Below are 23,831 nucleotides of genomic sequence, written 5' to 3' on the forward strand. Positions count from 1 at the left end.
AATGGCGTGGAGTTCGTAACGTTTACAGAGGGTCCAACAAAGACGAGACAGGGCTGGTTGCAGAGGAATAACATAGATTTCCTACCACACCTGTTTACAGCTCCAGTTTGTGGAAAAAGGGTATCTGGTAGCTCTCTTCAAGCGGTTTGTCCAGTGTCAAAAGGAACTGAAATTTGAATGCAAATGTTGGCTTTAGAAGTCAACCGTTGAGTGTAAATACCATAAGAAACACGATGAAAACAATTGTGGCGGATGTTGGTCTTAAATAAAGGGAGGAAAAGGTCACGAATCACAGTTCAGGAGCTGGTCCATGATTGGCAGCGTCGAGGGAAAACCAACCTCTACTTTCACATTCACGTTTGAAGTCTGAATTTCTTCATTAATGCAGCTAATGCAACAATGATGAGGTATCGAGCAAAACAGACCATCATGGAGACACTTAAAAACTGCTAAGTTTCTCTTTTTCTTGGCCGCTTAAAACGCGCGTCTAAAGTTTGAAAGCGACAGTCGAGTTCTTATGAAAGCCACGCTTTTATGGTCGTGGATGACTCCGATGGATAAGTTCAAGTTACTTTTGCAGATTGCTGTAGAACGAGTGTTCTACATAACGTTTTTGAATTACTTAAGATGAATCCGTACACTTTTCCAAGCTTATAGCTGAATGAGTTGTTGAAGTAGTCTTGTTAAAGTTTGTTATCCTTTGTGGCCAATTATCTGAATGCATTTCAGGTAAAATAATAGCGCGCGATGTTAAAATTTCACTTATTTTAATCTTCTTTCTGCTATTTTTTCCCTAATATATGTAATTATTACGTATAGATTTCTCATGTTAAAAATTGTGCTGGTCTAACTGAAAGTCAGATTTGAAACCAATTTTTTGCTCTTCCAATGTAGGCGGTTGAGCGGCAATCGGCTAGAAAAGCTACCACGCGACATATTTCTGGAATTGTCTGCCTTAGAATTACTGTAAGTAATACTTGTTTTCCAAACATTACTCTCAAATATCACTATCCTGTACATTAAGTTTGTATGAGGTCCATTGTTATCTTACTCTATGAATCTTCGCAAATTTGAAATAAAAAAAATAATATCCATGAACCTCCAATGAAAATGATCGGTTAGTTTTAGCGATTAAAGTTGATTCTGTGGATTATCAAGGAATGATAAGCCGGTTGGATGACGGGCCTGGTGAGGTGTGAGGAGGGGGGAGGGGGGAAGGAGGAGGAGGGGTGGTGAGACTTCATCTTCGCATTTCTGATACTCTAATTTTTAAAGTTGTCAACACAAATGAAACCTCGAGCCCCATTTAAAAGGCCACCAATGACGATTGCTTTCCAACACCTTCCTCACGTTTCACATAAATAAAGAGTAGGTATTGTCGTGTGTCTGTTCTGTAAGAGGTCACAAGTGACGTCAAAATGTGACAAAAATTAAAAGAAAGGACGCGAGAGACGCAGGCGAGTGTCTCAGTGCCTTTTAGTTTCGTACATTTTGATACTTTCTGTAATCCTTAAATGAACAAGCAATCAACAACATGGGGCAAATTCTTGTAATAATAAAGAAGCAGAAAGTCTAAATGGTGAGGTCAACGCAGCTGAAATGATAACTTATTGGGTATGGAATTGGAATGATAAATAAATAATAATAGTCTAAGCACTCTAAACAACAGACGTGTTTAGTTACAATCATTATGATAAGGTTGAGATCGGACGTCAGCATTTACCAAGAAGGAAGGATGCTTTAAGTTACAAATATATAACTGAGTTGATAATTACAATTTGGATACAAATACGAGTGCTTTGTCACGAGGTGAATCAAACATTTCTCATTCAAAATTAAATTAGTCTGTAAGCTAACGTGCATACAACCTTTTAACAGGTATCATGACGAGTTATTCGGTTAAGCGTTATTAAATAAATTTTTTTAGCTGTGAAATATTTTGAAATACAGTCATGTACGATGGAAAGGTAAAAGTTGACAGTCATATCAAAATAATTTTCCCGATACGGTTCAAATGAAGTAGTTGCACATATAGTAAGGATATCACTTATTTATTACATCGCTCGCAGCACCCGTGGGCAAGATAGAACGAATCCTGCGCTCTGATTGGCTACCCGAGCGGGAAAGATGGACCAATCTTGCTCGCTCGAGATCGCCTGCTTTCATCTCGCGTAAGAAAAAAAATGCGCGGAGCGGACTTACAAAGTTTGTGACTATTATGCGATGAAATCGCAAAAAGCGGGAGAGGACAGTCCAAAAAAAACTGTCGATGAACCTTGAGGGTTTATTGTGCTAAAAACACAGTTTGCTCTCTTTCCCCGCTCTCGAAATGATTATTATGAAAGCGAAATCTCTTTGCTTTATTATAAATTCTTTATAAACAGAGCTTGTTCAGTCAAGATGGCTGGATATTGGCCTAGGCCTCGTTCTTTTTTCGCGTTTTCATGAGCCAAGACGCAGAAAAAGAGCTCGGCCAATATCCAGCCATCTTGACCGAGCAAGTTTGGAAATGACGCATATTTATAGGACTTGGAAACTTGTTCTAGTTTGGAGAATTTTTCCTTTAAAAACCTTTACTGGAACTTTGACTTGTTCTATTCTCTTACCTGTATATCACTTCATTCTCTAATTAAATCATTGTCAGGGACTTGTCCTACAATCACTTGCAGTCTTTGCCTCAAGGGATACTTCGCAATAATACCAAGATGAAAGAACTGTAAGTAAAACTGATTGTAAAATTAAGAAAAAAGTTACAGGTCCAAAATAAATTTTTGATGATGGCGGTCCTTAACTACTTGAAAAGATCGCTTGTTAATGCTTCGACTTGAGCCGCTGAAATAATTGATGATGAAATTGATGATCAGATGAAATAATTGAATAAAGTGTTATTTACTGTTACATCTCAGAATGTGGTCAGTTGTCCAACTAATAAATTAGTCGCAAACGAAAGGTCAATCAGTCTACTTCTGAGATATATTTGTTCAATGAGTCAATCTGCTGCATATTAACAATTCCTGATCATTGTAAGGTTTTCAGGGGCATTCATGAAAACATGTTTTTAATTGTTAGTTTACACTTTACTTCAATAAATACTCTAAGGGATTTGTCAAACAACAAAATTCAGCGTCTGCCCGTGGATGCTTTTGGCAACCTTACTGAGATGAAAAGGCTGTAAGTGGCACTCAGTACAGACTGTTGTTATTATGCATATTATGTTTGCCGTTGTTATTTTAAATTTGAAATATTTCACAGGAATAGTTAATTTGATCTATGATTGGTCCAGGTGTGTTTTTTCCTTTTGTTATTCAAAATTTCTTTCTTAGGAATTAGCATATATATAATAGTGTATTTTGTTTTCTCTCTCTGTTGTTGTAACCGTTTATTTGGACGTGATCGGAATAAAAGAAACAGAAGTTTATTTTAAACGTGCAAAAATCTTTAGGTTATGGGCCCAGGAGTACGTAAATGAAACATGGAGGAAAAGTTCTTGATCGACAAACTTAACGGGAGCAATTGGAACACTTGGAAATTTCAAATGAAACATTTATTTATCGTTCTCATATACGAAACATTTATTGTTGGCGAAAGGATTATGGGGCTTGGTAGAAGGGTCAGAAGTCCTCGCACACGATGCGACTCCAACGGCACAAACACTTTACCAATCGAGGCTACAAAAGGCGTTCTCGACAATTGTGTTGGCGATTGATAGCGCTCAGCTTTACTTGATCACCTCAAGCGAAGAACCAAAGCAAGCTTGGGATGCGTTAAGGAAACATTTTGAACGAGAGACACTCGCGAACAAACTATTTTTAAAGAAGAAATATTTTCGTTCCGAGATGAAAGAAGGTACACCGGTGGAACAACATTTGAAGCTCATGAAAGATATCACTGATAAACTTGCGGCAATTGGAGCGCCCATTTCCGAAGAGGATCAAGTTGTGACTTTGTTAGGAAGTTTGCCGAGAAGTTTCGCGACCCTTGTCACCGCTATCGAAGCAAGAGTAGATGGAGTTAGCCTGGATTATGTCCACAAAGCACTTATTCACGAAGAAATGAAGCAATCTGAGCTATCCGGTCACTTGAATAAAGCTGAATCAGCGCTAACGGGGGCTTTCAGGAGAGATACGCCACGCGATCGGCCAACATGTTTTGAATGTGGTGCTGCGGGTCATATTCGCCGTTATTGTCCCAAGAAATTTAAATGGCACAAAGCAAAAATAGTCGACAGCGACGAGTGCCGACCGAATAATTCTGACTTCGAAGGTGAAGACGTTTATGCTACTGCGTTTATGGCGTCTGTTGAGAGCATGGAGTCTACAGACAAAAATTGTTGTCCTTGGGTTATCCGATGACTCGGGCGCATCAAGTCATATGACGACAGAAAAGAATGTTTTGGTGAATTTTCAGGAATTTGCGGAGCCTGAAAATGTCGCGCTGGGTGATGGCCGTGTTGTGAAAGCGTTGGGATCTGGGAGTGTACGAATGAATATGCTGTTTCAAGCAACCGAATCCAAGAAAGCAGTCTTATATGATGTCCTGTACGTCCCTAAACTCACTTGCAACCTTTTTTCTGTAAGAGCTGCAGTTTCTAAGGGCAACGCTGTAGAGTTTGGTCCCCAAAAATGTTGTATTTGGGATGGAAATGGAAAGCTTCGTGGAATGGGATCACTGGTTGATAAACTCTATCAACTAGACTGTCAAGTTGCAATCACTACGGACACTGCGTACGTCTCAGTTGAGTCATCTCAGGGTAGCGACCTATGGCATCAACGTTTTGGACACGTACACGAGCTACGCCTCAAGAAATGTGTGGAGAGTGAATCCGTACGAGGGATTAACATCAAGAAAATAACTGAACTGTCTTTCTGCGAAGGATTTTTGGCAGGAAAGATGTGTAGAAAACCGTTTCCCGCAGTGGGAGAGATTCGCTCGACGCGAAGACTACAGCTGGTGCACAGTGATGTCTGTGGTCCTATGCACACGCCATCGATTGGAGGAGCAAAGTATTTTGTTACGTTTATTGATGATTACTCAAGGTGCTGCGCTGTACACTTCATGAAACACAAATCAGAAGTGTTAGAGAAGTTTGCAGAATTTGAAGCTTCCGTTACCAACGATGTCGGCAAGGCAATAGGAACTTTGCGAACGGATAATGGCGGTGAGTATTTGTCTACTAAATTACGGAACTACTTGAAGGTGAAAGGAATTAGACATGAGCTGACAGTGCCACACTCACCCCAACAGAATGGTGTAGCAGAAAGAATGAATCGGACTTTGGTCGAGTCTGCACGTTCGATGATCGCGCATGCGGCATTATCGGACATCTTTTGGGCTGAAGCCGTTTCTACAGCTGCCTATGTGAGAAACCGCCTTCCCACGACGGCGCTAAAAGAGAATGAAACTCCTTATGAGCGGTGGTATGGAAAGAAACCAGATGTGGGCCACTTGCGTGTATTTGGGTGTATGGCCTATGCCCACGTACCAGGCAGTGAACGACGAAAGCTTGACAAGAAATCGAGGAAGATGCGTTTTGTGGGCTACAGCTTAACTTCAAAGGGATATCGTCTTTTTGATGAGACGAACCGAAAGATGTATATCCGAAGAGATGTGGAGTTTAATGAAAACGATTTCGGCCAGAAGCGAGCCATGGCAACAGAGCCAGACCCAAGGAGCGAGGAAGCAGAGCAAAACGAAGTAAACCCTGGAAAAGATGAAGGAGAACAAGAAGAAATGAAGAATTTAGAAGATGACTCGCCAGGGGAACCTCGACGGTCAGTAAGAACACGAAAAGCACCAGTCAGATATGGTTATGACGAATACACAGACACGGCAACTCACCGCGTACACCATGTGGCCTATCATCTTTCTGGGATTGATGAACCTACATCTATACAAGAAGCAAGATCAGGTGATCACGCTGCAGAGTGGAAAGTCGCGACGGATTCAGAATACAATTCGCTGATTGAAAACAAGACATGGAGGTTGGTTGAATTACCTCCAGGTCGGAAAGCTGTTGGGTGCAAATGGGTGTTTAAACTGAAACACTCCTGTGACGGTACAGTGGAACGATTCAAAGCACGCCTAGTGGCCAAGGGCTACACCCAGAAATATGGTATTGACTATGATGAAACTTTTTCGCCTGTTGTTCGTTTCTCTTCAATACGTTGTCTGCTAGCATTTGCAGTTCAGAATGATTTGCTGATTCACCAGATGGACGTAGAAACAGCCTTTCTCAACGGTAAACTTGATGAAGAAATTTACATGCAGCAGCCGGAAGGATACGTGAAACCTGGGGAGGAGCATCTGGTATGCAAGCTAGAGAAATCGCTGTATGGTTTAAAGCAGTCTTCCCGTTGTTGGAACAAAGTTCTTCGAGAGTGCATTGAAAAGATTGGTTTTATTCAAGCCTCTGCAGATCGCTGCGTATTTTTCAGAAAGAATGCATTGACTATTATTGGGGTCCACGTTGACGATCTGATGATTCTAGCAAGAAACATCACGGAGATGAGAAGTGTCAAGGACAGTCTAAAGCTGCAGTTTAAGATGAAAGATATGGGAGAGCTGCATTACTATGTCGGGGTCTGTATCGTTCAAGATGTGAAAAATAAGCAAGTCTTCCTTCATCAAGGACATTATGTCGAAAAGATGCTCGAGAAGTTTGGGCAAACAGAAGCAAAACCGGTGTCTACACCTGCTGATTTGAACGTCAAGCTGCAAAAGGAAGATGGTTTTAGCAGACCAGTTGATGTGACCTCGTATCAATCGATTGTAGGAAGTCTACTTTATGCTGCGATCGCAACTCGTCCAGACATCGCCCAAGCAGTGGGAGTTGTGTCGAAGTTCTGTGCCAATCCGACACAAACTCATTTAACAGCAACAAAGCGAGTCCTCAGATATCTGAAAGCAACTGCATATCTTGGATTGAGTTACAAGAAATCTGCTGATTGGTTACTCAGATGCAGATTGGGCGGGTGATATGGATGACCGTCATTCTACTTCAGGAAACGTGTTCTCACTGGCGTGTGGGGCAGTAAGTTGGCTAAGCAAAAAGCAGGCTACCGTCGCATTGTCGACAGCAGAAGCAGAGTATGTAGCACTCAGTACGGCCACTCAGGAAGCAATCTAGCTTCGAAGATTATTGGCAGACATGGGAGAACCCCCAGAGGGACCAACTGAAATATATGAAGACAACCAAGGGGCTATTTCGATGGCTAAAAATCCCGTGGGCCATGCCAGGACAAAACACATCGATATACGTTACCACTTCGTTCGCGAAAGAGTACAAGACGGAGCGATCACCTTGAAATACATTGGCACGGACGAGATGGTTGCTGACATCCTTACGAAACCTTTGCCTGAGCATCGCTTTGAGAAACTTGTTACTAAGCTAGGCATGAAGACTGTCAAATAAGCAACGTCAAAAGTGGGAGTGTTGCTATTATGCATATTATGTTTGCCGTTGTTATTTTAAATTTGAAATATTTCGCCAGAATAGTTAATTTGATCTATGATTGGTCCAGGTGTGTTTTTTCCTTTTGTTATTCAAAATTTTTTTCTTAGGAATTAGCATATATATAATAGTGTATTTTGTTTTCTCTCTCTGTTGTTGTAACCGTTTATTTGGACGTGATCGGAATAAAAGAAACAGAAGTTTGTTTTAAACGTGCAAAAATCTTTACAGACTCCACTGTAAAGCAACCTATAATGTATAGTTTCTCATAGAGCTTTAAGTAGCCCAGGGCACTATGACCATTCTAAAAGCAAAACTTCGCAGATTTAAATTTGGTGGCTATCACAAGAAAATCATCAAGTAAATTAAACTGAGAAGTGATATCATGATATGGAAAAGGCTCATGTTATCAGTGGACGCGCAAATGGCATCTTTTTCCTAAATTCTCAAGATCAGGAGTAAACAGTTTGTATACTCAGCTAGGACGCGTAAAGATTTGTAAGTTCTCAAAACAATGCAACCAATTGGGTTTTATTTCGATAAATTGAAGTCTTCTTTTTTCGAACAGAACAAGTAAAACTTTTCAAGAATCTCAAATGCCAATTAAGTTGCCTTCTTTTTCATTTTACATATTTATTATAGCTTTCTCTCCAGTAACAAACTTCAGCGCTTGCCAAGCTTCAAAAATCTTACCGCGATAAAAACATTGTAAGTGATTAACGATTGTTAATAAAACCAGGTTAAATCACGTAACTTGTTTAATGAGCAATTACACGGGGAAGTGTTGGCAAAAGCCTAATGATAAGCTTACCTACGGACTATTTCTCTGGCATCTTCTTATGACATATTATAAGTCTTTTTAATGATGTTAACTGAATAAAACGCGAAAAATATACTCACATTGGGAACAGATGTCGTCTACTAAGAATAATCAAGGGCAAATGTGAAAGGTGATAGAACACAATGTAATACAACACATCCTAAACAATACTTTAATAACGCCCTTCCCTTGGGGCTTTGCGGCAACACTATGGTAGTAACGATGACTGATGATTAGTGATTATCCCAAATCAAACTTTTCTGAGAGTAGAGATTAAAATATTTTAGTGGCTATTAAAACACTATCAATCTATCTTGAGTTAACTTGGGATTTCAATGAAAACAATGGATCTAAAAAGTCCAGTTTCAAACTAAAAGTTTTCTGGCAGCTTTTCCGCATGTTCCAGAAAAGGGTTGCTTAAAAGCATAGAATTCTGGGTGCTGTGATTAGGAATATGAGCTCTATTTACTAGATCGATTGCAAAAGTAAGTGGGCTCGCGTCCGATCATGTATTTAAATGTTACAATAGCGTTACCAAGGTATATACATTGTTTAACCGACAGCCAGCATAGTTCTTTCGTTAGAGGCATGGCTTGATAGAACTTACTTGTTCTTGTCACAATACACGCGGCAACGTTTTGGTCCGAATACATTTTTGGTATGTTTTTTCAGGAAGTGTTGGAGTACGCTGAAGGGAATTAAAACAGTTTGGTAGATACCAAAGCACTAATTCACTTTTGAAGGAGGTTTCGCCAAAATAAATGCATGTTTAACACGACTGACTCTAATAACTGATAAACCAGTTTCTATAATACGAGAGAGGTTTCGGGACAGAAACAGTCTCGAGGTCCTTGACAAATAATGCTGGATCAAGGTTACTAATTAAAAGAGTCTTTAAGTTTCTTAATCAGCTGCTTGCTACCAAAGACCATTAAAGTCAACAAATACCTCTCCCTATCTAAGACTCTATAGCTATACCGAGCGCCTTGTGCATTTTATTGTTTAGATACATGTATAACAACAGCCTCGTAGCCCTGTCACCTGATCAGTTCCAAGGCCTCTCCAATCTGAGCGACCTGTAAGTAAACATTTCATGGAAACCACACCTGACAGCGCAAGGAGCTAGTATTGACCATGTTAATATCTAAGCATCTGTGATTGATAATCATTTGCTCACCTAATTGCTTAGCTCCCTTTATTTACTCTTGGTTTGAGAACTTCCAACTGAAAAAAAAAAAAACGGAGGGGTAACTCTCGAAAGTACAGTCAGGAGCCCATCAACCTGGGTGATGGGCTCCTGGTACAGTTTATTTAATATTTTTGTGGTGGTACAGAGGGTCAGCGGGGCGAATAGACTCCCCCTTCCTCCTTCCACCAGTTTTGCTTAAAGGTTTTCAAAAATAATCAAGGTCGTGCTCTTTGACTGGATAAACCTCAGAAAGCTCGGCAGAATTCTAAACAAGATGCCATGTCATCCAAAAGACCAACTGCTACCCCGAAGTTCTCTAGAAAAAGACAGAAAAAGAATAGAATTAAGGATGTAATAACTCTTTCCCTTACCCCAAAGGATTCAAAATGTTTTCAAAATCGGAAAGTTTCTGAAGATATTTCGGGAGAAAGTATTGAAGAATCAATAGAGATGGCGTAAGTTTATGAAAATAAGTGTTTACTTCTAATTTGTTTTACACCTCTGATAATAATGATTTTTCTTCTTTGTTGTTCAAGGGCTGTTTATGAAAACAACATTGACTACCTGCCACGTGGAGTTTTTGAAGGCATGAAAAACATGATGACTATGTAAGTATCTGTTTTTCAATCTTTCCTCTTATTAACGGTAGCGAGGTACTAGAAAATCAATAAGGGTCTCGGAAAGATGCAATCGTCGGAACCGTAGGAATTTCCGTTATCTGAAACGAATTCGGCTCAGCAAAATCAAGAGGCTCGCAAACGTCCACACCAAAAACGTGGATAATCTTCCACCCCTGAGGACTAGTCATATCGTATGAATGAAATCATTTGTGATTGGAAGATGAAGTATTTACGAGGCAGAAGTGAAATCCGGCTGAATAAGATATCTTTTAAAGTACTAGAAAGAACCACCAGAAGAGAAAGCAGACAAAACCTCGGGACACACCAGGTCTTTAAACCACCAAAACCAAGGTGGTCCTTTCAGATTCAAACTCTGAGTGTTCAAACACACATACCAGGCAAACCACACGAGGAAGACATGAGGCAATACTCATGGGGATATTCAAATCAAGCCGACAGTCATGGATAAACGTTTGTGACTATATAAAAGTCATATATTTGAACTGTGGTTAAAGAACGAGTACGAGAGCGATCCTCGCAGCAACGAACACTAAGTAAGAGAAGATGTTACCAAAAATCAGACAAATTCACAAATCAACGGCAACAGTCAAAAAATCGAATTGGCTCATATTCTAGTATTAGGTAGGCCTATAGGTAAAACAAGCCAAGACTTATATAGTTTGTTGAAAAATTCTTTTGTTTTGGAGAAAACTAATGAAACTCAATTTACGCATAATTAGCGTCGTTCGAAGGTAAAATTGAGCCCAACTTTGGAGGCCTTGCTTCTACTCGTAAAAGCAGTGAAAAACCTACTTGTTCACAGAATTTTAGAACAATGTCTTCCCTAAGTTTTCTCCAAAAAGTAGAATCACCATTTCAATTTGAAATAAAATACGGATTTTTCTTTTTACTTAAGTGCACTGTGAAAAGTAGGGTAGCTTCAAAAATTATTTTTATATGTGTTAGGTGAAATAAACGTTTAATATTTGAAACAAGAGAAGTAGAAATGATAAACGTACCGTTTGTAGAGTTGTTTTTCTGGGGTTTTTGTGCTGCTGTGCATACGAGGGCTTTTTAAATTCATAGAAATCTCGCTCTTCGGCGAAGTCGGCGACTTAAAAGGTGACACTGACTTTGTTTATCATTTGAAGTCATGATCAGAGGTAATAATGAATGCTTGAATGATATAAATAACGTCTTCAAAGTACTTGCAATACAGTAGAGGTTGTTTTTGTTTTCTCCGAAAGCATTCGTTTTGTAGAAATGAGTAGACATGGTTTTCACTGCGTGACTTATGTGTCACGCAATTGTCAGATCTATATTCCTTACGCAAGTGGTTTGAAATTTCTTAAATCGAAAAGTTGCAGGAAATTTTTTATCTGAAATCCAAATAGGAGGAATGGGATATGAGAAAGCTTCTTCGCTTTTTGCCTGGAAATATTGACTGGCACTTTGCATTTTGTATTTTCCCCTCGAGTCCACCCAAGACCAAGTCTTGAGCGACGAATTGGGCATAAGGTTTATGTATCAGCATCGTTGGGTCATTGTAAAACAGCTGCTGGACTCAAGATCAAGTCATACTCGGTGAACACACTAGTGAATGAAAAAAGAGCCAAATGGCCTGCTATTTCCTTGTCACACGACAGTAAAGGAACTATTCCCCTAGCCCCTTCTCTGTCTTTTGGATTGTAGCCACAAGAGATTCAAATGAACAAAAAATTTCCATTCAAAATATTTAAACTCGGTTGTTTACTCTTTACGCACTAACTTTATCAGATGTTATTATATGGCTGTGTCTCACAAGGACTGGGAACTACCGAATTCACGAATTTGATTGGCTGAAATCAATATTGAAAGCGGTCTAGATTTTCCCATCTAGATCGGCATCTGGCCGGTCTAAAAATAAAAGGTACAAAGCATATAAAAAATTGGCATATGAGACAAAGCCATATAATAAACATCTTATTAAGCGAGCTAGGTCGGTCTGTATGGGAGAATCTTGACCTCGGTCGCTGGTGCAGACCTCACTGGGTTCGGTCTGTACTGGCGACCTCGGTCAAGATTCTCCTATAGAGTTCTCCCGCTCGGTTAATAAGAACTAAAAATGAACTGTGACGTTACGTTTTATTGCTAATTGCCTATAAGTAGTAACAAGTTAAAAAAAGTATGAATTTTTATCCGAACGCAAAACCTCTCATTCCTTCTATTTGGATTTCACACAAAAAATCTCCTGCAACTTTTCGATTTAAGAAATTTAAAACCACTTGCGTAATAGGAATATAGATCTGACAATTGCGTAACATAAGTCACACAGTGACAACCATTGTCCACTCATTTCTACAAAATAAATGCCCTCGGAGAGAACAAAATCTACTTCTCTCATTCTGCAAGTACTTTGAATACGATATTTATATCATTCCGAGCCTTCATTATCCCCACTGACTGCAAATGATAAACAACGTCTGTCTGTTCTTCTATGTCGCCGACTTCGCCGAAGAGCGAAATTTCTATAAATTTAAAGCCCTCGTATGCATAGCAGCCCAAAATCCCCAGAAAAATAACTCTACAAACGGTGTTCATCACTTCTACTTCTCTTGTTTCAAATTTTAAACTTTTATTTCACTTAGCACATATAAAAATAATTTTTTGAAGCTCCCCTACCTTTCACACGGCACTTAAGTAAATAGAAAAATCCCTATTTTATCTCAAATTTAAATATTGATTCTACTTTTTGTGAAAACATAGGTGAGACATTGTTCTAAGAGTCTCTGGAATAAGTAGGTTTTTCACTGCTTTTACTAGTACAAACAAGGCCTCCAAAAAGGAGCTAAATTCGACCTTAGAACGACGCTAATTGTGCGTAAATTGAGTTTTATCAATTTTCTCAAGAACAAAGAATTTTTCAACAAACTATATATGTCTTGGTAATATATGTCTTGGTAATTTGGTAACATCAACTAAGTAGAAATTGTAAATTGGCCATTGTAAAGAGTTAAAAAGCTGACGTTTCGAGCGTTGGCCCTTCGTTAGCCCTTACCCCTTTATATATGTCTTGGTTTGTTTTACCTATAGGCCTACCTAACACTAGAATATGAGCCAATTTGATTTTTTGACTGTTGTCTGTGAATGTTTGACTCTTCGTGACAACCTCTGTTACACGCAGTGAAAATGACGACTGAAAAAACAGTCAGGCCTGTACTGGATTCCAACTCATGACCTTTGGGATACTGTACTGCACTGGTTAACTGGCATCGCAATGGTCACGGGCTCGAATCCCGTACAGACCTGAATTTTTTTAGGCCTCATTTTCCCTATTGCTTATGTAGTGTTCGTCACAGCGAAGATAGCTCTCATACTCAGTAATGGATAAGTTGCAATTTAAATGCGACTTGCATAAACGATTATCTTTGGAAAAGTTTCCGTAATTTGAAGGTAATTTTAAGTTGGTCATCGAGCAATAATTGTGCAGTGAAGGTCATGAAAATACTTACGTCATATTATTGTACGACTTCATGGCCTCATGCACAATGAGGTTCCTTTCAATGCTTGTTAATTGACGCTTTACGCTTTTAATTACTTTATCGTTCTTCAGGAGCTTTTATTCCAATAAGATCCGCACAGTGACCAACGAACAATTCAAAGATGTCGCCCCAACTATTCGATTCTTGTGAGTTTGACTGAACTGATAATATTCCAGGTGTGTTCAAACTACACCAAGAGTTTGTTTCAAGTTCACAGGAGATAGAGATTGTAAGACTGGGTGCAACTTGCACGTGCTGAAAATTCTCGGATTAGCGCCCATGGGTGTAAGATTTCTAATGAGAATTGGACAGGAAAAAGGAAAAGAGAGAGCCAAAAGACCGCAAGTGGTTTAAACATAGGGTAATGATAATGATATTATCATGAAATAGCGGGCAAAGTTTAACTGAATTACCTGAATTTTCTTTAATTTGCAGGTACTTCCATTACAACGAAATGCGAGAACTCCCAGGGGAATTTTTTTCCAACATGAAGAATCTAATAACTGCGTAAGTCAAGTGGAATATTTACGATGGTAGAAGTGGAACAATTGAAAAATTTCACTTGTCTGAAGACGATTATGCTTCTTGAAGAATGTTACAACCACTCATTAATTTTCCTACCAGTACAGCTCCTGTGACGAATGAAATTTCCGCTTTTTCTCTTTTTTTTTTATTCATTTCAACTCTTTTTTATGAACCGTAGGACTGTGGACACCAACCTGATGTGTTGCCATTTGACGAAGGAGGACGCAGATTGCGACTTTGCTTATGTCGACAGCTTTGCAAGTTGTGAAACGATGTTCAAAGATCGAGCTCCTAGGATTTGTCTCTGGGTTGTAGGAGTTGTGACATTGGTTGGTGCTGTGTTTGTGATCGTGTGGCGGTTGGTGTTTAAGGAAAAAAAGGAGAAAAACAAGATACAGGCTATCATGTTGATAAATTTGGCCTGGTCTGATGGACTGATGGGTGTCTACCTGATCATTATAGGTGTGATGGATGCCATTTGGACAGGGCAGTATTTCTTGCATGACTATTATTGGCGTTCAAGTTTGCCATGTCAGATGACAGGTTCCCTTTCCGTATTGTCAAGCGAGGTGTCCTTGATGCTCATCTGCTTGCTCTCTGCCGACCGGCTTAAAAATATTCTGTACCCCTACAGCGGAAAGTCCCTTACAATTAAGGTTACGCACTTTCTGTGCGTCTTTATCTGGATTGTTGGTGGTATAATTGCGTTTATTCCCACGGTAGGCTTCGATTACTTTGGTAGTCGCCAGAGGGGTCATCATTTTTATGGCAGATCAGTTGTTTGTCTCCCATTGCAGCTTTCTGCTGATAAGCCCTCAGGCTGGGAGTACTCTGTTGCCATGTTTGTTGGTCTAAACTTTTCCCTTGTCTTATTTGTCATTGTGGCCTACTCAATGATAATCTTTAAGTCCTGCGCATCAAACCGGCGCCTGGCTAAGCAAGGAACCGAAAGAGAGAGGAAAATGAAAGCCAAGCAGAGGGCAGCCGATCTGAGGAGGGAGGCCTCGCTCGCCAAAAGAGTGTTCTTCATCGTTCTTACCGACTGTGTCTGCTGGTTGCCTATCGTGGTGATTGGAGTGAGGTCTCTCCTGGAAAAGTCCTTCCGTGTACGTGGTGACCTGGCAGTTTGGATCGCAGTCTTTGTTCTGCCGGTTAACTCTGCCATCAATCCCATTCTCTACACCTTTTCTACCCCACAGGTACACGAGGTCATTATTTGAACGGTTGAAAAATATATATTCGGCGATTAAGTTTAGTTTTGCCATTTCTATATTCATTCGCATTCGAGGGGAAATCAAAGACTCGAAGGTCTGATATAGGGAGTGGGGGGAAAGCACTGTGCAGTGATTACAACTGTGTGTTTTTTGTTTTTTTTCGATGTATTAAGGTTCGAGGTGTCATCAATGCCAAACTCCGACCGTTGTGGGATTATCTGATAGCAAAACTCGGCCGAAATCAAAATGAAGGTAACCTTTAACAATTTTAACTAATCTTTCGTCATTTTGTATAGTGTTATTCCACGTTCTTTCATTTTTTGTTTCTGTTTCATGTTATAAAGCTACGCATAAAACAGTTCTAAGAAAAGATATGCCTCGTGTTTATAAATCAAATTGACCCATAAGTCAAGTGAATAAGAAATAGACAGGTATCTATATTTAATAACAAGCTTGTTTATTTCATGTTAACACTTAGTCAGACTCAGTCTCATTGAAAAATATGACTACGTCATGAGTGAACAATATGTTTGTTGCTGACGTTTTTGTCGCTTGTGTTATTATTTTGTGCCAGCTAAAGACCAGGGAATGGAAATGAGAGTTATCGAAGAAGGTACGCACTCAATTCACTTATTCACAGACTGCAACAAATTTGAGAATGCAACATCTGGCAGTCAAAAACCAAGAACAGAACAGAATGATCAAAGAACAATGAGGAATTTATGTAGCTGAAAAAGTTTCAGCTGACGTTTTTTTCCAACTTTTTATATTCTAACGAAGGTGTAAAAAGAAATTTGACCTTTAGCTTGAAGTTTACAATCATCCATATTTTGAAACACTTTAATGACTGCAATTTTCCGTTGTACATGTATAGTAAGTTTGAATCTAATTTAATTGATTCTTGGTATGATCTAGAGAAGAAAATATCCATAGACAAAGTCACCATTGACAATATTTCTATTTTTATTACAAAAACAAATAGATTCCATATTGCCGTGGGTTTATTCTGAAATTGCTCACTGAAAAATGGGCTTAGAACATTACAGACACTCCGTTGCTCCCCGTGTATCATCATTGAACAGACGCATAGCAACATAGAATTTACGTGTTTGTTCGACAGTTAAAATTCTAGAAATAATGGTTTTGATAAGGTATTAAGAGCAAATGTGGCCAAGAATCGCACACTTTCGCAATATCGCGGCAACAGCCAAAAAATCGATTCGGCTCATATTCTCAAGTTGTGTAGGCCTTACAGTGAAAGAAAGAACTGCCTACTTCGTTTGGCTGAATATCAATTTATTTTCGAGAAAATCGGTAATAACTGAATTCCACCAAATGCCGCTTTAGAAGCTCAACATTTTTTAGACGAATCTCGGAACGTCGCGCCACGATGAAAAGTACCAAATCTTGTAAAACAACATCAAAACTTATGTTGGCAGCAATTTGAGTAGTTGTTGATTGTTTTGTATACACAAACTAATTGAATTTATCCGACCTTCATCTAATTTGATTAAAAATAGATCAAGAGTAACCCGTTATTTAACTATGTGCTAAACAAAACTATCCACTGAAAATCTGGCTTTTGGAAGGTGAAGTGTAGTTCTTTTCAATCTTCGAAGGAGTTTTTGGGGAAATGTTTCAGTGCGATTTCATTAAATTTTAAAATTGGATGAAATGCGTTGATTTGACAGTGCCGTCAGTTAGTGGAAAATGTATACATACACACGCAAACTCGATTGTTTCGCATTTCACCACAGTTTTTTCAACATAATATTCATTCATCCTTCATGTTGCTGTATCACAATAGAGTATTGCAGTTCTGAAATTGTTGCATCGCTCTCACAATAGTGATATAACTCGGAAGAATAGTCAACACCTCCTGATAACGATTGTTTACGGGATTTCTCTATACCCAATTCGTTGAAAAGGAGGCTGTAATTGCTTCAAGAGATCATTGTTTAGATATAAGTCTTCAACCGAACCGCGAACCAAGCGGAATGTTGCCGAAATGCACTTTACAGCTTTTAGAGAGACTGCCTCTCAATGATGTTTAGAACAAGGGAGACGTGCTGAAATGGACACCTGGCTGTGTTCAAACGCTAGTCTAAACAAAATCTCGTTCCTCTGAATTTCTGATCTGGATGAGTTTACGGAGAGTTATCTAGTTATTTTAAGTAATATTTGCCATTTTGACCCCAATTTATGTGAAAACCAACCTGAAGTAACTCAGTTGGCTAGGAATTACTTTTTACTTCCTTTTCTATAACGTTCCTCTATATATCAAAGAAACTTATTATTAAGAACTCGTGGAAACCTAGAGAAAAAGTATTTGTAACGTAGAATTCTTCTGTTTCGGCCCCCTTAAATCATGAGCATGGTGGTATTTATCCTCTGTTCATCCATCCGTTTGTTCACTTAGGTTCTGCTGAGTTAATTGCTCAGCTTCAGCAGATGCAACTCGATGCAAGCAATGACAAGACAGATCTAAATACTGAGTTGAAGAAAATTGCTTCAGACAAGGGCTTCATAATCGTCGACAATGAAGGATCAGGAGATTGCATGTTCTCTGCTTTGTCAGATCAACTGGAAATTGCTATGAGAATCAGAATCAAGCATGACGAATTAAGGCAATTATTGGTCCAATACCTCAGAAAAAACCCTAAATTAGTGAGTTGATGTCTTGCACTCTGTGTTCACCACTGTTACTTTAGGAGCACCGTAAAGGTTGGATCCACATGTGGGCCAACTGGTCAACACATCACTACTCGTTCTGTAGGGGATAATAAAGATCATAAATACCTTGAACTCATCGTTTAGTATAAATCACACCGCGCGCTCCTTGGTAATTGATTGGCAAGTACCATTCACCGTATTCTGGTATAGACGTAGATTATTTTCTACATAAGCGTCGGTGAAAGTGGTGGATAATTAACTTGCCTCTTTGCCTCGGAAGATACTCACCCCTATTCACCATTTATTTTTTTTGAGAATAATTGTTCAGTACTTCTGGATTGCTCGTAAAAAAAAAACGCTGTGTTGTTCAAGTGTGTTTTTTTATAGACCATGTCCGGGTCACGGATGAATTCAAACCTTCTTGATAAAATGAAAGGGCTCTGTCTTGTGGAGAAAGCGGCCAACCCGAGGTTTTTTTAAAAGTACTTCACACTTGAATCTCCCCTAGAAGGGACAATCCTAATTGGATAACCTTGACTCTGGGTAAGGTGGACATTAGATATTCGATGTTTCTCAGGGCAAATTCAGGAGTTGAGACTGCTACATCCAATGCAGATCCTTGTGATCATTACTCTGATATGTTTTTATCCGTTCTTACTGTTGTTTAGTATCTGTTATTTTCTCATACGATGACTCCTTCCAACGTACTCAACCTGGTCAATTGTACCATTAACTTTACACTCCAAGTTTCGTTCTCTCTTTTTTGCTTTTCTCACAGCCGAATGGAACAGATCTGTTTCACTTCGTCCATGGACATCAATCATGGGCTGATTACTTAACGTACATGGAGCAAGATGGCGCATGGGGTGACCATGTTATTCTATGTGCCGCAGCAAACTGCTACAAAACTTGCATTCGTGTGGTCAGTAGTCTTAACGCTTCTCACGATGTTATCTTACGGCCGCAATGCCCTGTTGACAAAGGCAGGACACTTGTGTTGGGACACGTCCCTGAAGCACACTATGTCAGCCTTTACTCTACACAAGGTACAATTCTTTACATTACACCCAGTAAATGAGGTGTGAGTTTATAATGATATTTTGTGTAATTATCTGCATCATCAAGGAGGGAGGGGGTGGCTCTATCGCTCTCTGGTATAAGCCGCCGTCAAATGATCCCTGTCAATATGACGTCACATACCAACACTGGAAGCGCTAGCTTCGCTAAGTTTGCTCAGTAGAGCTTGAGGACAGCTAACAAAGAAAATGCCATTACAGGCTCCTAGCGGGTTATTATTGACTAATTTTCAGTGAGTGTACAAGCTTCGTTATTTCTATTGTGAATTCAACAATGTACTGTCTTGTGAAAATTTTCGTTTGTAATTTCGTCAAAGAGAACTCGGAATTAGAGCGGCTGACCACCATATTTACTTCCGCGCGTGTCAAAACAAACCAAAACGTACGCCGTTTTTTCTGTAGGCTTTGAACAAATCGGCCTCATAAGAGGAGGTTTTATTCCTTATTTATTTAGGTTCGTACCTACTGCTATTTGGGGCGAATCTAATGAGTCATTTTTCTCCTCACTCCTTTTAAGTTTGAAGTTGTTGTATTACATAGTGGTGAGCCACGATTACATACTTATCTTGTCTGCTAGTTTGTAAAGACCTTGATATGAACCAAAGATTGCAGTTAATAGGCTTGCTGGCTTCTAATTATCTTTCTGCTTGTGGCTCTTTATTTTAAAACGCTCTCGCTACTCCTGTGATTAATTTTTCGGGGCTTGTATTGTAAACTGCTATTATGGCCAGAGTGTTGACTTGTGTCCTTTGTAGGGGCAAATGTGGCCAAAGATTGAACAGGTTCGAAATGTGGCAACAGCCGAAAAATCGATTCGGCTCACTTTTTCAAGTCAGGTGGGCCTTACAGTGAAACAAAGCACTGCATACTTCGTTTGGCTGAATATCGATTTATCTTCGAGAAAATCGATAATAACTGAATTCCGCCGAAATGCCGCTTTAGAAGCTCAAAATTTTACACGAGCCTCGCGTGACCAATTTAAAAGACTTGGACCGATGAAAGGTACCAAATCTTGAAAAACAACACTCAAATTTAAGTTCTTGATTGTTTGTAGACACAGTCTAATTTTTATTAGTATGAATACTTGTCATCATTATTTATTAAGTTACATGTATCATCGTGGAAAAGAAAAACTTTTATTCACTATAATCTCTAAAAGTATATACAAAAATTATGATAAACTGCTTAAAAATCGAAAAAAATGCGTGAAAATGTCTAGTAAAAATTTAAGTAAAGCTCATGGATACACACTTCGTTTAATAACAATATTAATTCAAGATTATTTACAAAAAATATAATTAATAAAACTAGTATACAAAAACTACATAAACAGAGTAATCGACTGAAAATCTGGCTTTTGGAAGGCAAAGAGTAGTTCTTTCAAACAATCATTATCAGGAGACTATCCTTATAAGTTATATCGCTACTTTGAGAGCGATCGATGCAACATTTCCAGGACTGCAATCCTCTATTATGATACATCAACAGGGAGGGTAAGAAGATATTCTGTTGAAAAAGGTGTAGTTTCGATGTAAAATGCGAAACAACCGTGTTTGCGTGTGGATATGTACATTTTCTGCTAACTGATGGCACCGTCAACAAATCACGCCTAATCATATCCCCAAAAATTCCTTCAGAGATCGAACAGAACTACATTTCGCCTTCCAAAAGCCAGATTCTCAGTCGATTATTTTGTTTAGCACATAGTTTAATCAGTAACGGGCTACTTTTGACCTATTTTTGATCTAGGTTATTTAATCACTTTCACCAGAGTATGGTGAGGGTCGCACAACGGAGCGAGGCTCCAAATTAAGTGCGCCCAATATCCCACCCATCCCACCCCAGGGGAGGACATCCATCACACAGTAATCTCGTGTGTGGGAAATTAACGTCTCCTACCCCAACCCTGCAGGAGACGGGACCTCCATTTATTCGTCCCTATCCGAGAAGACTAGAATATCTAACCATTTCTTGATGTTATAGAAAGGTAGCAAATTCTTCTCAATTATTTTAAGACCCTGAGTGTTGGTCCGGCCGGGGCTCGAACCCTCAACCTCCCGCACAACAGTCCAGCGCTCTATCCATTGAGCTAACCGGGAGGCGGTGAGCTAACCGGGAGCTAGAAGATGATCGGATAAATTCAATTAGATTGTGTAAATAAACAATCAAGAATTGCTCAAATTGCTGTCAACCTATGTTGAATGTTGTTTTTCAAGATTTGGTACTTTTCACTGGTCCAAGTGACTGTTTTCAATTCGTGGCGCGACTCTCCAAGATTCGTTGAAATTTTGAGCTTCAAAAGCGGCATTTTGGCGGAACTCAGTTATTATCGATTTAATCAAAAATAAGTCGATATTCAGCCAAACGAAGTATGCAGTGATTTATTTCTCATTGAGACCTACCTAACTTTTAAATATGGGCGAAATTTATTTTTCAGCTGTTGCCACCAAATGTGTGACCATTCACTCTTAAAGAGAAAAGAGATATTCGGAAAGAGCAAAAGCGGAACGCAAATGACTAAGGATTGAGAAGTTTCACGATACGGTTACCAAATGCAAAACGCACAACTTGGCTTATTCAACAAATCTGGCGATCTAGCGAACTAAAGCCACGAGAGAGAGCACTTTGTAATCTTATTTCCTTTCTGTGTTTTCTTTATCGAACACAGTACAAAATCTAGAAGAAATGGGGAGCGCTGTTGATAGTGAGGACGAGTTGCAGGAGGAACGGGTAGAGAGGGAACAACATGCAGGATCAGGCGAAGAAAACGAGGAACCCACTGAACCCCAGCAAGTTGAGCCTAAACAAGACGAAGAACCAAAACAAGGCCAAGACGAACTTACTGGACAGCAGCAAGTTAAAAGAGAACAAGACGAAGAACCAAAACAAGGCCAAGACGAACATACTGAACAGCAGCAAGCTGAACGAGAACAAGACGATGAACCAAAACAAGGCCAAGACGAAACCAGTAAACAGGAGCAAGTTGAATCAAAACGAGACGAAGCACCAAACGATGAGCACAAAGAACCTAGCACAAAGCTGGAGGTTGGACCTGGTCATTTAAAGGGAAACAAAGAAGTTAGTAAACAGCAGCCAGTAGACCAAGAGCTGAAAGAAGAACATGAAAAACCTGAGCGTGAGCAAGATGAAACTGTTCAAGAAAAGCCAAAAGGGGAAGGCCAAGAATCCAAACAGCAGCGCACTTGGAAAGAAGAGGAAAAAGAACTGAAAGTCGACCATGGGCTAGAGGTTGGTTCTAAAAAAGACAAGAAGTCGAAAAGAAATAAAAAAGAAAGTGAACAGCAACAAGAAGAAAATGAGCAAGATGAACAAGAGCAAGAAGAGAAACATGAAGAAACCGAAAATCAGCAAGTTGATTCTAATCAAGAATGGCGAGAAAAGGACCACAAAGGTCCAAAACAGGTAGAAATTGAACAAGAGAAACCAAGAGGAGTGTCTGAGGAAGTAAACCAAGTTCAAATGCAGGACAAAAAACTGCAGTCAAAACGAGATAACGAGGACTCCCAACATCGGGGTGAAGAGTCTATGGAAGATGAATCACCACGACACCAGCAGATTATGGACGAAGGTATGTTTTACCCGGCCTCCGTTTCCGCTAATTTCTAAAGTTTTGGGGAATTAATTTTTCGTTCATCACGTTGGGTGGAGGAAAAACTTCTTCGTTATTCCAAAACTTATTGTTATTTTTTTTTAAGGTAACAGTGTGTAACTGAAGTGTCTTGATAATTAGTTACTTTTATTCAACAGAGCAAGACGAAGAAGATAATATGGTGCTGGACACACGTTTGTAACCGGTAGCACTGACTTATCAAGTCCTTTTAGTTCTAATTATTGCAATAGAAGTAGAAAGATTAGATACTGTTGTGTCATGGAAATAGTTCATTTACTTAACCAAGAACATTTTCAGAAAAACTGATGGAAAAAAAATCAAAGTAACTAACTCGCACTCGTTATGTTTGTTCGGCACTGTTTGATCGTCCATGTTGTCCGAAAGGGAGGGAATTTGGTATGCGGAATAAGATCTCGTGAAAGCATGCTTACGGTTATATTGCGCCACCCGTGTTGTCAGAAGTTTCCGTAACTTATCTTATTCCAATATTATTAAGTTTACAAGTACTTACAAACATGACTTAACTATTAACTCAGCATCCAGTTGCATGTCTTACTTATTAATTATTGACTTAAGTCCTAGTATATTATTTACTAGGTGGCTTCTTTGTTATGACAATGCTAAGCCACTAATCGTATTTACTCCGCCGCACATATGTATTAAGTGCACAGGTCAGATAATGCATGTTCATCTGCCTCATTTATTTACTCACTTTTGCTGTTAATGTATGACTTAAGTTAATTTTGTAGGAGCTTGAACAAAAATGAAAGGAAAAAGTATTACAAAAGTGTAACTCAAGTGAGGATGTTTTTAGAAGTGTTAAATGTTCTTTAAGTTATCGTCAAGCCATTTAGTACCTAATTAAAAAAAAATTAATAATATTTCATCTCTCTCTTTTTTTTTTGTTATCTAATAATTGAACCATCCTGGAGTTCAATAGTTTAAACACAATCTCATAGCTGAGGGGTAACTTGGAAAACATTTCAGTTGTTGAAGGACTGTTCAAAACGATTTGAATCATATTTGTCGCTTGAATGATCAACAGACCATACGGGAAGTGAACCTCCAAAAGAAAGGCTGAGGTTCAAACAGAGAAACGATAGTAGGAGTAC

General features: G+C 39.2%; 2 protein-coding genes across 2 annotated transcripts; both read left to right on the forward strand.

The window, feature by feature from the left end:
• The first annotated feature begins 399 nt into the window (after positions 1–399).
• LOC148742282 (uncharacterized) lies at positions 400–23,562 on the forward strand. Its single transcript, XM_088747104.1, has 14 exons — positions 400–407; positions 895–966; positions 2,645–2,716; positions 3,100–3,171; positions 8,093–8,158; positions 9,277–9,348; positions 9,996–10,067; positions 13,672–13,746; positions 14,036–14,107; positions 14,304–15,324; positions 15,513–15,591; positions 15,914–15,952; positions 21,757–22,677; positions 22,857–23,562. Exons 1-14 carry the CDS (start codon positions 400–402, stop codon positions 22,898–22,900), a joined length of 2,685 nt encoding a protein of 894 aa, XP_088603230.1. The 3' UTR covers positions 22,901–23,562.
• On the forward strand, positions 16,206–19,090 carry LOC148742283 (OTU domain-containing protein DDB_G0284757-like). Its single transcript, XM_088736490.1, has 3 exons — positions 16,206–16,212; positions 17,759–18,006; positions 18,791–19,090. Exons 1-3 carry the CDS (start codon positions 16,206–16,208, stop codon positions 19,088–19,090), a joined length of 555 nt encoding a protein of 184 aa, XP_088592616.1.
• Positions 23,563–23,831: the final 269 nt, after the last annotated feature.

The sequence above is a fragment of the Stylophora pistillata genome, chromosome 1 (genome assembly GCF_964205215.1).
Source record: "Stylophora pistillata chromosome 1, jaStyPist1.2, whole genome shotgun sequence".
Taxonomy (NCBI): Eukaryota; Metazoa; Cnidaria; class Anthozoa; order Scleractinia; family Pocilloporidae; genus Stylophora; species Stylophora pistillata.